Source organism: Manis javanica, chromosome 2, assembly GCF_040802235.1.
Source record: "Manis javanica isolate MJ-LG chromosome 2, MJ_LKY, whole genome shotgun sequence".
Lineage (NCBI taxonomy): Eukaryota > Metazoa > Chordata > Mammalia > Pholidota > Manidae > Manis > Manis javanica.
Genome location: NC_133157.1, coordinates 155,224,687 through 155,239,728, shown reverse-complemented (window position 1 = coordinate 155,239,728; position 15,042 = coordinate 155,224,687). Strand labels below are relative to the sequence as shown.

General features: G+C 34.8%; 1 protein-coding gene across 3 annotated transcripts; it reads left to right on the top strand.

Moving 5' to 3' along the window:
• Nucleotides 1–14,740, top strand: COPS5 (COP9 signalosome subunit 5). 3 transcript variants are annotated; one of them, XM_017664292.3, is made up of 8 exons: nt 1–246; nt 2,576–2,810; nt 3,776–3,904; nt 4,535–4,600; nt 5,110–5,195; nt 9,530–9,641; nt 12,754–12,902; nt 14,496–14,740. In XM_017664292.3, exons 1-8 carry the CDS (start codon nt 104–106, stop codon nt 14,578–14,580), a joined length of 1,005 nt encoding a protein of 334 aa, XP_017519781.2. In that variant the 5' UTR covers nt 1–103; the 3' UTR covers nt 14,581–14,740. The 3 variants fall into 3 exon arrangements, with proteins under 3 accessions (XP_017519781.2, XP_036854160.1, XP_017519782.1); XM_036998265.2 differs by having other exon boundaries at nt 5–122; XM_017664293.3 differs by having other exon boundaries at nt 85–254.
• Nucleotides 14,741–15,042: the final 302 nt, after the last annotated feature.

Genomic DNA, 15,042 nt, shown 5'->3' with positions numbered 1-15,042 from the left:
ACGAGTTTGCACCCCATACGAGTCGGAACCCCATACCCGGAAACCTAGCGAAATAAGGTTGCGTCTTGGTTGGCGAGACGACAGTTTCTCCGATTCCTCGGCGATGGCGGCATCTGGGAATGGTATGGCCCAGAAAACGTGGGAATTGGCCAACAACATGCAGGAAGCCCAGAGTATCGATGAAATCTACAAATACGACAAGAAACAGCAACAAGAAATCCTGGCGGCGAAGCCCTGGACTAAGGAGTGAGGAGGTCCCTGGCGAGAAGAGGGGAGGGAAGGGTTGGCGGGAGTTTAAGAGACCCTGGGGGCGTGGGAGTTGAAGACGGTGGAGAGTTTGTCAGAGGGTGGAGAGCTGGTGTTTTCATGGGAAGGCAGAGAAAGAATATGCGCCTGAGAGATTGTTGTCTTTTATCCTCGCAAATAGAGCTTAAGCCTTCCACTGGGGTTTGCTTCGACTCCTCTTTCTGTCTCTAACCTGTTTGCCTTCGGAAGATGGAAGAGGAAAACGACAAGCGGGATTTGAGTTGTCACTCCTCAACATCTGTATTGTCATATATGCCACACAATCTACCTCGAACCCTGTGTACCTTGTTGGGATCTTCAGCTGATCCTAACCTGGAGACTGCAGCTGTCAGAAACTGAATCAGCCCAAGAGTCTCTAAAATAACTATGACCCAGCCTTTAGAGATCTATAATCGTTTTCTGATTGCTAGTAATTATTTCAGAAGCATAAGGAGGCTCTCCCCAGGGTCCCAAAAGGTTATTCTACCAGTTCACATAAGCCAGAAATTACATCAATAGACCATAAGGCTCTCTGCCCCTTAGCAAAATCCCTGTGTCCCTTGGAGTGGTGACAAGTTGAGTATTTTTTACCTATAGCATTTATCCTTTACTAAGCACAGATTTTGTTAGGGGGTGGGTAAAAAGAGTACAATATCTTTAATGGAAAGATAGGATAGCAAAGGTCAACTAAAACCATGCCTCATCTGTCAGTCTTTTATAAGGCAAGCTTTTAACTGTCAGTATTCCGATTCAGCAATGCTTATTGAATACTTAATATGGCTGAGCACTGAGCTAGGAATTTCCATGTGTCATTTAATCTTCATGACAACCCAGTACTGTATTTTCATTCCTTTTTGCAAATAAGAAAACAAATACAGTAATTTATTTCAACATCATACTGAGACAGTGAACTCATAAGTAAGCAATTGTCAAAACCTAAGATCAAATCTCACAACTGCCACTAAGTAGTTCAATAATCCTAGAAAATTTACTCATCTTCATATTTGTATCTATAAAATTGAAATAAGACCTACCTATTGGTAATGTCATAAAGATTAGATGAGATAATCTATCTTTTTTAAAAAGGGTCCAGAATATATGTAATAGCAGCACAATAACCAAGATTTTAATTCATGTCTTGACTCCCAAGACCAGGTCTCCATATTTTCCAATTGTGACTGAAATCTGTTGGCAGACATCTTAAAAAGGCTTCTCAGAGACATTGACCACTGTATAAAGACTGATTACTTTGCCTTGTTGTCTGCTTGTATAGTAGCAGTCTATGCACTTTAAGTGGATGTAGCCTATTTAATATTTGGAAACTATCAGCTTGCTCCACTGTCTGATTAACGCTGTAATCATATTCATCCTAGCTGTCTTGAGCTGCATCAGTGAGGCAGAATATGTTAATTTTTTCAAGAACAGTTTGGTCACATCCACAGACAAACTTTGAAAGAGTGATCATAGTAGAACTAGAGATATTAGGGCCACATTTCCATTTTGAGACTAATATCACAGAGAGAAGATACACCCTTAAACACACTGTTCTTTGAGAGTACTGTGAAAGATAGGTTAATAATACTAATAACAGTATTTTTAAAGTTTTAGTATGTGTCAAGCACTAAGCTAAACACTTCATATACATTATTCACTAACTTCCTCCTAACATCTCTATGAAACACCTCCTGTTTACAGAGGAGGAAACTGAGGCACAGACATTAAGTGGTTGTCTTATGGCCACAGCTAGGACATGTCAGTGCAAGGATTCAAACCTAGGCAGACGGAATAGTTAAGCACTACCATTTAATCAGTCAGAATCAGAGATTTGATGATTCAAAATCAATAGAGAAAAAGTTTATTGAACTGATTATGTAATTGCCTCCTCAGCAGCTCAGGGCTGTTGCATATGAGTACATGGCTGCATATATAGAAAACACCACAAACAAGTAAAAATGTTCCTTAAAGTTTAGTTAATGCAAGTTAAGAGAGTCTCATGTTGAATTTGAGTTTCTATACATGAAACTATCCTTTACATGAATAGCATATTAGAAGACTATTTCATACTTTTCCCTTCCCCTAAGGGAAAATGCTTTGCAGGGACTGTGACATGTGTATCACTTCCATCTCCCTGCATTAACTGTCCTTTTCTACATCCTTTTTTCCCACATGGCACACTTTCTCACCCTTCTACCCCTATAAATTTTTCAATATTTATTATCTTCACAAAAACTGTGTTTTGAAATTGTACTTCATATAAGAAAGTTAATTACACCACGCTTTTTTTTTGTAGTCACCATTACTTTAAGTACTGCAAAATCTCAGCATTGGCTCTACTGAAAATGGTGATGCATGCCAGGTCCGGAGGCAACTTGGAAGTGATGGGCTTGATGCTGGGAAAGGTGGATGGTGAAACCATGATTATTATGGACAGTTTTGCTTTGCCTGTAGAGGGCACTGAAACCCGAGTAAATGCTCAGGCTGCCGCATATGAGTATATGGCCGCATATATAGAAAACGCCAAACAGGTAAAAATGATGTTCCTTAAAGTTTAGTAACTGCAAGTTAAAGAGTGTCATAATGACTTTGAGTTTCTAAACATGAAACTATCTTTATATTAAAGTTTATATTTTTTTAAGTTATTCTCAATGATTTCTATATAGCATATATGAAATCAATGTTTTTTTTTAAATAAATTCTCACAGTCAAGAGAGTAGATCTTTAAAGTTCTTATCACAAGAAAAAAATTTGTAACTGTGTGGTGATGGATGTTAACTACACTTCTTGTGATCATTTCATAATATATACATATATGGAATCATTGTGTTCTACATCTGAACTAATGTTATATGTCAGTTATATCTCAATTAAGAATTTTTTTAATTCTCACACTCATCATCAGATGTGTGTTTAAGACCAAAAATTTGGAAACAATCTAAATGTTCCTGAGTATAAAACTGATTAAATGTAATATGGTATATCCATACAATAAACTGCCAGCCAACCTTAAAAAATTAACAAGTAGTTATCTATATATTACATGGAACAAGTCCCAGACTATTCTGTTGCATGAAAAGGCAAAGTGTAGAACACAATATGTGGTACACCTTTGTGTATGTTTTTATCTACATATATGCAAAGAATATATATTCTGTATGCAAAGAATATCTCTGGAAGACAGGTATGTAAGCAGCTGGCTGTAGTGGTAACCTCTGGGCTAAGAAACTGGGTAGCTGAACTTTAGGAAAAAGGTAGGAAGGAGACTTAAAACCTTTCAGTCTTGTATAACTTTATTGCACTTCTATATTGCTAATTTGTGCATTGGACATGTATTATCTATTCAAAATATCATTCTTTTAACCTGAAAGCAGCATATGCCATGAACGATTCTGCATACTGCTATTTTACCATAGTGCTGTGTACACAGGCAAATGACAAGTGTCTCTAAGATTAAACAGAAACCTTAAGCTCCTTTGCCCTCTTCATTTGTTAGGTTGGCCGCCTTGAAAATGCAATTGGCTGGTATCATAGCCACCCTGGTTATGGCTGTTGGCTTTCTGGGATTGACGTTAGTACTCAAATGCTCAATCAGCAGTTCCAGGAACCATTTGTAGCAGTAGTAGTAAGTATTTTTACAACCAGTTTTAATTAAGTTATTTGTGAAAATTTACTAAAGCAAGTATTCTGAGAAACAAAAAGTGTCGTCAAGAGCAAGGCTCTGGTATCAGTTTGCCTCAGTTTGAGTCTGAATTGAAGCTTGGACTTTGAACAAGTTACTTAACCTCTTCATCTCTTGCCCCCCACCTCTGTGAGATAAGGGTGATCATAGCACCTATGTCTCAGTTCCCTGCACTGAATTGAGTAAGTCAGGAATTGCTAGAGGAGCTATTGATATGCTCAGAGTGTTTTAAATGCAATCCAAGTTACTATGAAGAAGGTAGAAGTTGTTCATCCAAAATGAAAATAAGTAAACCTTTGAAAAGAGGTGAGCAAATCTTCAAATAATATTCTTAAATAGTATATTAATTTGACCTAATCTCTAAATTAACTATAAGATTTCTTGCCCACTTTGTTAAACTTTCATGGTTTTTTAGTTTAGTTGTTTTTTTTCCTATTATTTGGTTACCATAATTATTGTGTGTGTGTGTGCATAGTGTTATATGTCCATATGTATTTCTAGGTTTATAATGTTTAAACAGAAATGTATACTTTTTTCATAATCAGCAGATATATAGATATATCTTTCTTGTAGATTGACCCAACAAGAACAATATCTGCAGGGAAAGTGAATCTTGGAGCCTTTAGGACATACCCAAAGGTAATTTTAAAAATGATAAGTATAATTTTTTAAATTCTAAATATTTATTTTTAAACATGCTATGGTCTCATTTTATCCTGCAACAATTTAATAACATTTATAAAAGCAAACTACTTTTGCCCTTAGCAAAAGGCAATGCATTTGTCTTATATATTATTAATTTTACAATTAATTAATAGCAATTGTACATTTGTTATTTAGTGTCTGTATGCCCATGGCATTCTGACAGTACTAGAGAAACAAGCTAAACACATATGTCTGCAATCTGAAACAAATATTAGCATAAGTGCATATCACCTAAGGTCAAGAAAAATCAATCTGTATAGCAAATCCAGCCTTCAGCCATCAAATGGGGTTGAGGTTGGGTATCAGCAATAAGCTTTTTTATTAGAATGCTTATGTTCAATATGTGATTTCCCAAAAGTAACATTTCTATAAATTAAAAGCTACGTAGGAAACATGTTTTTCCTGTTTTGTTTTACTCTTCTGTTTTCTTCACTTTTGTTTAGGGCTACAAACCCCCTGATGAAGGCCCTTCTGAGTACCAGACTATCCCACTTAATAAAATAGAAGACTTTGGTGTACACTGCAAACAGTAAGTAATTTTAAGATGTATTTGATGAGAAAATCATCATAGGAAATCTTAGAGTTTATCCAGTCTAAGCCCCTAATTTAAAGATGAGAAAAAAGGTTCAGGTGAAATACATTTCATACTACCTTTTAAAATAATACTTGGAATATGCAAATTTAGGATAATGTTTGAATTTTTTATTGTTGTAACCTAACATATTGCCTTTCACACATCTATAAACACTATCAAAATACAAGATACTTTGCCTATTAGTGAAATTAACAATTGAGGGAAGTTGTATTCAGGGCCTGCCTGACATTAACACATATGCTGCCCCTAGAGTATCCAAGTTCTATTTAGCAAAAGTTCCTCCTAAATAATGCCACACCAAAAGTTAAAGAAGCCATACTAAAAGCCATAGAATTAAATATACTTCTTTAAATTAGTGAATATTATCATGTGTGAATTATGTCTCAGTTTTTAAGAGTGTTAAAGAAACCAATAAGGACAGTTTTCTCCACCTTCTAAGTACATCTTCCACCTCTCTTATTATTATCTTGACCTAACCTACCACCACCTGGAGCCTGAACCAAAGCACTACCCTTCCAACTGTCTTCCTCCTTCTACCCTTCACCCCTTAAAGGTCTTTTGTCAGCCAAACTAATTTAATTTATTAAAATGTAAGTCAGATCATGTTCTTCCTTCTCAAAACGACTTCCAGTCTCACTAAGAACAAGATCCATAGTCCTTACCATGAATTATACAATCCTATGTGGTCTGGCCCTTTTAATTTCTGTGAGTTCATCTTCTATCACTGAACCTTTGCTCTCTCCAGTCTAGTTCATAGTGACCTTATTTTGGCTTTTCAGATGTGCCAGGCAGGCTTCTGCCTCAGGGCCTTTGCCTTTACTGCCTTCTGCCTAGAACATTCTTCCTCATTTTATGTGGCTCACTACTTCAATCACTGTGTGGTTAAGAGTCACCTTAACAGAAAATGTTCATTGGTCACCCTATCGAAAATAGCATCTTCCAGTCACTCTGTTCCTTTCCCTGGTTTAGTTTTCTTATCTCGTACATTTTTGCTTCCTTGTTATTGACCCTGTTAGAGTGTGAACTTTATGAGAGTAGAATTAATTTACTGCTGTATCTAATATTTAAAACAAGGTGTGATACACAGAAGGGTGCTTAAGTGATTATGTGGTATCCCCTTTTCTCCATTCTTCCTGTCTCAACTTTAAGGAATACCTTGACTACCCTTATGCTCTTATTTTTCTACTTAGAGATTCATAGAAAATTACATAATTTCTAAAATTAAATTTTTAAATATATCTGGTTTTCAGTCATCCCTAACATACTTCTGAAAAGAAAAGATGCTATTTTATTTTTCAGTTACAGGTCTGGGATTAAGTCACTTAAATTTGTCCTGAAAAGAGTTTAAACCATTTCAGTTTGAGAGAATTGTTCTAAGCATAGAAGCACCTTTGCTGTGATGTTTTCATTTTCAGAGTAACAGTCTGTTTCTCATTTATATTGTGGTATCAAGAGCTTATACCTGTAATACCTGCTCTACTTTTCTCACCACCAAAACAAAAAAGAGTGAGGCAGTCTATGCTTTCTGTATCCAAACAAACCTTTATTTCCTGATTTTCTGAAATAGCCTGTCAGAGAGAAGTAGCCCCTTTCTAGCTACCTACCTTGATAGAGTCTCGAATTTTGAAGCTGGAATTGCAAGGGTATTCAAAGGTGTTTTCTTACTTAGGATCAATTTCTAAATAAGAAAGGATAAAGTTTTTCATAGGGCAAGTTAGTGGCTCAGTTTATTTTTTATTTCAAATCTTTAGTGAATCATAGTGCCAAGTTGAAAGAACATAGGTTGTGTGCAGACTGGTTAGATCTATTTCCTAAATTATTTGATAATAAGCTATTATTTGCAGTTTGTACTGACCTTTGTTCTTTTCTACCTTAAATCCTAGATCATAATGTACACCGAGAGTCTATTTTAAATGTAGAATCTAATGTACATATTAAATATTTTTAACTTTGAAGAAACTTAGTAAAAATAGGATACAAAGAGTTTTTAAATTAGCTTGTATGTTATCAGTGTTATACAAGCACGTAGTTTAAGTAAGGAGCCAAATGGTTCTGTTAAACTCACTATGAAAGACAATAATCTTGTACCACTTTCCTGTCCCCCAGAGGCAGTGACTAAACTATCAGAGCCATTCCTTTAGGTATTTACCCCCATATCCTCAAGCAACATGCCGATAGTGCTACTTCTTGATTTTAGCTCTAGGCAGTATCTATTATTGAATTTCTGTACAGAGGATGAGGATTTAGCTCCATGAGTAATTTTGAATATTATTCTTGTTTTCAACCCTGCTAGTGATTTGCAGCTACTCACTACATATTAGACAAAAAAATTTCATCACGCCAAGCTATGGAATTAAAACAGTAATTACATTAAGGTGATCCATAAATGTTAAAACATAAAAGTCTATTCTAGACCCTCAAGTTGGTATTCCCTTATTTTCTATCCTTTTAAATCTACGTATCTGTTTCTAAGCTCATCCTCTTATCTCTTCTTTCCTCAAATATTTATAACAAGTACCCCTCCTCCTTTCCAAAGCTCACCTTTCCACCTGAGCCTCTGCCTCCCCTCCCCATACATAACCCCCTCACCTCTTAAGTACTCTATTAAATGTCTATGCTCTGGATGTAAAAATAAAGGCTGTGAGATTTTTTTGTAAGACACAACTTTTCATTTCCTTTCTTTGCCACTTACTAGCTCTGTAGCTTTGAGCAAGGTCTTCACTTTCTAACTCTGTGTCTTTGTCTGTAAATGGAAATAAAAAATCCTTCCTTGTGTGGTTGTAGGGAAAATTAAATGTGAATGTATGTAAAGCATGCAGGACATTATAGATGCTCAAGATATACAATGTTCCACTTCCACATTTCACTAGCTGTGTTCTTTCCATCTTCAGATATGCCCAAATATCTTAATCTTGAAACCTCCTTCACTTAATTCTGAAGTCTTTAATTTCTTACTTTTTAATTTCTTCACTCTGAATTTAATCAATAAGCATTTTTTTGTTGCATCCATGTGTCTTTATCTTTTGTACCGCTAACCTGAGTCTGAGTCTTTATCTCTTCACATCTGTCCCACTGCAGAGGCATCCTTTGTGGTATTCCTGCCTACGGTTTCTCTCCTCTTAACACATCCTACCTTAGCCAACTTCCTAAAACACCTCTCTGGCCACATGATTGTGCTGGTCAAACACCTTGCATCACACCCAAGTACCTAGGGGATAGAGGTTAAATTTCTTATCCTTTTATGTAATATTCTCCACTCAGTAGACCCTAACATAGCTTCCTAGGTTTCCCTCACATAATTCTGCTCTTGCTAAATTGTCCAGGCAAACTGATTCATTTATTGTTCTTTTCATGGCTTTCCTTTTTGTGAGTTGATGCTCTCTGTCTAATGCCCTCCTTGTTCCCAGCACGTCCACACCATAGACTCATTTAAGAATTACTCTAAATCCTGCCTTCTCTCTACACTCAGAGTACTCATTATCTCTTAACATTTAATTGGTAGCTGATTTGTTGTATATATGCACTGTAGAATCACTTATTGTTATTCAACATATATCATTGTATTTAACTTTTTGTGGATTCATATCACATCTCTGATGAATGGTAAGCTCCTTAAGGTAAAGAAGTCCCTTGTATTTCTTTGTATCTGTTCATGTACAGAACCCAATGCGATATTAAATATTTATTACTTTAAAAAAAAACATTTTGCAGACATTTATCTGAATTTCCCTTGCTATTCCTGATTATAAATTAGGCACCTTTGGAAGCAGTAATAATTCTTTCAGGCACTTTAAGGACCTACTTTAAAGTTTCCTTTTCTGAAAAGCCGTAGGTCCCAATTAGAGGATCAGAAAGGGAAGAACAGGGAATCTACATGTTATTTTCAGTATTTTTAAAGACCTAACAAAAATTATAGTTAGTCCTAGAGAGGTAATTCATTAAGTTTATGTGCTATTAGCTGGAATTTATGAACTCATAAGATGGAAAACATAGGTTATTCAAAAGTTGTGATTGGTTGCTGGTAACTTCTTGGGAATTTCTGAACTCTACAAAAGGAAGACATAAAACACAAGAAAGTTCAGTTAACCGGAGATTAATTGAACCACACCCCTGAAAAGTAAGGAAATCATGGTTACCTATCATTGTGTTGTATTAAAAACTAAAACATGACTATATGGATATAAAATATAATTAATTTAAATTTGACCAAAACTTACATGATATCATTGAATATTTTTTCTTACTAAATTTGTGCTTTTGTTTCATAGATATTATGCCTTAGAAGTCTCATATTTCAAATCCTCTTTGGATCGCAAATTGCTTGAGCTTTTGTGGAATAAATACTGGGTGAATACACTGAGTTCCTCTAGCTTGCTTACTGTAAGTACTATACTTGTAAGGGATATGTTTGATTTTTACCTTCATAAGCCACTTAAGTTGTTTAATACCTGATGCTCTTTTTATGGAGAGGCTATACCTGACTTGGACAAGATGGCAGGACTGGGGTCAGATTCTCTACAACCAGAACTGGGTTGGAATACTAAGCCAAGCCAACCTCTGTGTCAAGTACCTTTGCAACCAAGTCTAAATGGCAAATATAGTGGCCAGAGGAGGGTGAAATCTGCTCCAGCCTTCAGGAGACTTATAGAGAGAAAAATACAAATACTGGTTTCTATTGTGTCAGATGTCTCAAGTAGGACTCTGGTTACAAGTGACAGGAGACCCAACCGAACTGGCCTAAACAAAACATAGTCCAAGACTAGGACTTTCTTCAGGCACATAAAAGGTCTTGGTCTTTCTCAGCTTTGATTTCCTCTCAGTTTACTTCAGTTTCAGGCTTCATGTGAAAGCAAGATGGCAGCATTAGCTTCAGACCTCCCAGCCTCTCAGTTTCACATTCAAAAGAGAATATCAAGATAACACACACACACACACACACACACACACACACACATGCACGTACATATACACATACACATGCATACATATACCCAGGCAAAGCCTCATTGTGTTTGAGTTTTGTGTAGCTCACATGCCCACTTAAAAGTGCCCTGGGGCAAGGAAAGAACACAATCACTATCTGGGCCAGGGCAAATGCTTCACTTTTGGACTGGAATAAAAGAAACTCAGGAGCACATGGAGTAAGAATGGGGAAGGAGTTGTCCCCAGAAGGAAATCAAAATATCATTACCTTAAAGTAGAAGATGCTGGACAGAAAAAAAAAAATTTTTCCAGTGTTTCATTAAAACCTGACATATTTAGAAGAATATTTATTCAACAAGCTTCTATCTAGAACTTAGTTGAGAACACTTGTGGTTTTTTTACTCTTTTATTTTAAAATAAGCCACTTCCTATAGCACATTATAGCATAATTAGAACCACAAAATTTGGAATAAAATAAACTCAGTTCAGAAACAACTCTGCCACTCTACTAGCTGTGTGTGACCTTCAGAAAGTTATTTAATCTGACTGAGCCTTTCTTGGGCTCAATAGTAGAATGGTATCTACATCATCAAGTACACTGAAAATTAAATGAAATGCTTTATGTAAAGCCATTAGCAAAGTGCCTGGCATAAATAAAACCTCAATAAATTATTTTGCTGTTTGGTTATTGCATTCATGGGGAATAGACCTCACTTGAACATACTTGGTACGATTTTAAACACAGTTCTGACAAGCTTTTTGTTCTTATTTATTGTCCTCAACAGTCAAAAGTAGCAGATTAGAGGGAAGGAGAGTGATCACAATAGCAAACATTTATCAAGTGCTTCTTTCGTGCCAGTCACTGCTAAATGCTTTATATGTGCTGTTTCCTTAGAGGCAAGTATACTAATAGCAGCCAGAAGTAACACATGATGGCAAGGGAAGGAAACACTAATACCAGAGCAGTCTGAACCTTTGTGTAAGGCAATCAGCTCTACTGCTAAGCCTATGGCTGTCCCTGTATTCCGGCACTGCATATATTGAGGACATTAATAATCAAAATAAGGTTAAATTATATTTCCTCCTTTTTTATGGTTTTATATATAGTACCTTACAGCATTTTAAGAAAATATATAAATGTTCATCTTTCCCCAGCTAAAGCATGTAACCTAAAAACTATCAGAAAAGTTATTTTCTGATTTAAGAAATTAGTTCCCTTTATTCATTCTCTGAGTGTTTGAAATATAACTGATGTCATTTTATCTTATTTTTAATAGTGTAATTGTTCCTGCCATCCTACATTTGTATGGCTTGAGCTAAATTTTCCAAATGTGAGGTAGCCTTCAAATCTTTCTCCAGATTATAGGGGGGTGGGGAATGTATTGGTGCACTAAACCATTTACATCCAAACAAAGTGAATATAACTGCATCTTTTTAAAATAGCATAAGTTTGTAAAATCATTGGAAGAGCTGGTAACATTTTAATGTGCCCTCTGTGATAACTATGATGACAGCAAATAATTTTTCATGTTTGGTAGTTGAACTGTGTTTCCTGTACACAGTCTAACAAATTGAGAATAACACATTAATTGTTGCCAAATTGTTTAATTTTCATTCTCTTCTATTGAGGATATAGGAAGGAGATGCAATATACCTCACAACTCATCGTTGTGAAAATTTGTTTAGACTACAACATTTTTCAAAAGATACACCATAAAAATATTTTTTTAAAATTATATTTAAGTGTGCATGTATAACTACTCAAGTTTTTCTTTTTAAAAAATGTGAAATATTAAAGGACAAAATGATAGATACAATAACCCAGCTTACCAAATGTAGGTGTGCATGTGAACATGAAACATTCACTAAAATGTAACTGTGATAATAGGTAAGTGGAGGTATTATAGGTATTTACTTTTTTCTTTATATTGCTCTACATTTTCCAAGTTTTCTGCAATAACTTAATTTTATAATCAGAGAAGCTAAAACAAATGTTAATTTTAAAATACCACCATACATATTAACCCTGGAAGTTCAACAAGAACAAGTAACAAAATTAGTCAACAATTATCAAGCCTTTAGCAGGTACCATGGACAGTCCTAACAGCTTTGTATACATTACTTAATTTAATCTTCACAATAGTCTTCAGGTAGAAATTACTGCTTTCCTCTTACATTTTCAGAAGATGACTCGAAGGCACAGTAAAAGTGCTTTCCAAGACCTCCCAGCTACTCTACAGCAGGGCCAGAATCTAGACTCACTGCTGTGTACTTGAAAGCCTCTCATAATATCAAATACTAGATTTAAGCAGTCAAAAAGAAAAACTCCAAATTTAATCTTGAAATTACAAAAGGGAGAAAATGCTACACTTGAACTGCTTGAACTTTGGGATCCACTTTACAAGTATAAATTGACTTCTTCACTGAGATTTCTTTGAGGAATTCTTTGTAAATGAAATGTTCTATATGGAGGAAAATTAATTTACATTTAAATATATATTTAAATGTAAATAAAATAAATATATATTGTTAGACCTTATGTACTGACATAACACCATTTTCCCCACAGAATGCAGACTATACCACTGGTCAGGTCTTTGATTTGTCTGAAAAATTAGAACAATCAGAAGCCCAGCTGGGACGAGGGAGTTTCATGTTGGGTTTAGAAGCACATGATCGAAAGTCAGAAGACAAACTTGCCAAAGCCACTAGAGATAGGTAAGAGCAAATATAGTCCTTCCCCTAATTCTTTGTGTTTCTAGATTTGCAAAAAATAGTAGGATTCAAATTCCTTATGGTTCAACTTATAACCTAGAATGTTACCTGAATATTAACTTCTTGAGACCTTTAAAAGTTGTCAAATGCAGATTTTAATTTTGAAAATTTAGGAGACATTAAGTAAGAACATTAAAGGCTTAAAGGTCTACATGATGTTATGAAAAATTCCCAGTTACCTTTTCTAGGTTCAGTTAGAAAGCGTAACAAAACCAGTCTGGATCTTTGAGGGGGGGTGGGGGGAAAACTTGCACAAGAATGCTCTAATCCGATCATCTGAGGGATTAAAGTACTATTTCTTAAATTTATCAAGTTTCAAATTCTAAAGTTTTAAACCCCTACATTTCATAGAAATGACTGTATCTCTCAAGTTATTCTTCTGAAATTATCATTTACATATTAATTTAGTATTTCAAATTTCATTAACAAGAACTTATTAGGAACAAACTTGGGTTATGTTTTCTGATAATTAGTGAAATAATTATGTGGCTCTTCAAATGCATACAGGATAAGGAAGACTACCTAAATAATATTTACTTGCACTGAGATTTGAATTTTAATGTGATAAGGGCAGAGAAGAAGGGAAAACTATGTTGACATCTATATAAATCAATACCTTGGTATCCATTTTAAGAAAAACTGGATTGGTCAGTAGGAAAGAGAAGGGAGAAGGGGAGGCAAAGTGTATTAGGAGCAGAAGTCATCTTGGGCTAGAATTATTTCATTCCTTTCTTCTCTATGGGTTTTTAGAAGATATAGAGCTAATGGCCTGGATCAAAATTACATTTTTCTTTGATATTAGGTCTCATATGAGGTACTTGCTCTGAGTACATTTTTTCTCATCTGTCTTTATATGTCTGTTTATAATTTTATCTACACTTACAAGTCAACTTCTGAATGAGAGCAAAAATTTCACCGTGGGGATGTCTTCAATTATGAGATGAAAAGTAGGAAGGACAAAAGTAGTACAAAAGTAGAGAATTTTTATTTTGGGGTAACTTTACAGGAATTGCATCTTTTCTGAATATTTGTGGTTTTTCACTGTTTATGTGTTTTTATCAACTCTAAAATCTAAGTCTTTACCCACTAATCTAACTTTGACTTTTGTTAGAAGGATGTGATTATTTCAGGAAAAAAGCATAGAATTCTTTAAAATCATTTTTTAACTCTAACTAATAAAGAATAATAGATTTTAATGTAATACTGGAGTCAGTCTATAATTATGAATTACGTATAATTTCAGTCACCTTCTGAAACATTTCCCAAAGCTGCTAACAAGTAACAAAATTAACTATTATGAGTTATATCAAATTTTACATTTTAATCTCTTGTGAAGATGCTAGTATGTAGTGAAATGGTTAAAGACATGCAGAAGGCTAAAAATTAGAAGAGTAAACTATAAATTGGCGTGGTTTGGGGAGTATGAATAGAACTCAAAATCATCATTAATGCAAGGAAATGGGAGCTGAGGGCAACTTGCTTGTTTGAAAGTTTTCAGTCCTAGTCACATTATGTGATGTGTTTTTTTCTTTTCAGCTGTAAAACTACCATAGAAGCTATCCATGGATTGATGTCTCAGGTTATTAAGGATAAACTGTTTAATCAAATTAACATCTCTTAAACAATCACTGAGTTGTACTTTTGCCTGACTGAAAGCCAGTATGAGAAAAATACTCAAGTAAAACTTTGAAAACCAGGTACCAAAAATCTGATTAGAAGTATAAGGTGCTCTGAAGTGTCCTGAATATTAACATCCTTTAATAAAGCTCCTTCAAATGAAATTTTTCTTTCATTGTTTTGTGGGAAGGGTGACATTATTTTTTTAGTATCTTTTAATGTTCTTGTGTCATTAAAGGATACTTCTTACAAGGGAAAGAAATATTTTATTAGAACCATTCTATTTTTTAGGGTCTTGACTATCTAATCTAAGAATTTCAGCATTTCACTTGCCATACAGATTGTCAGAGCCACTGTTTAATTTGCTTGTAACTTCTTTTGATAGTCTATTACTAAAAATATAATATAACATGTTGTTTTTATGTTCATATGAAACATTAACCCAGTCACACTACAAATATTTTCT

Bases quoted from the DNA above. Each gene is read 5' to 3' on its own strand.
- COPS5 (XM_017664292.3), top strand. From the start codon at position 104: ATGGCGGCATCTGGGAATGGTATGGCCCAGAAAACGTGGGAATTGGCC. The intron at 5,196-9,529 runs GTAAGTAATTTT...TTTGTTTCATAG, and splicing joins TTTGGTGTACACTGCAAACA to ATATTATGCCTTAGAAGTCT. The intron at 9,642-12,753 runs GTAAGTACTATA...TTTTCCCCACAG, and splicing joins GTTCCTCTAGCTTGCTTACT to AATGCAGACTATACCACTGG.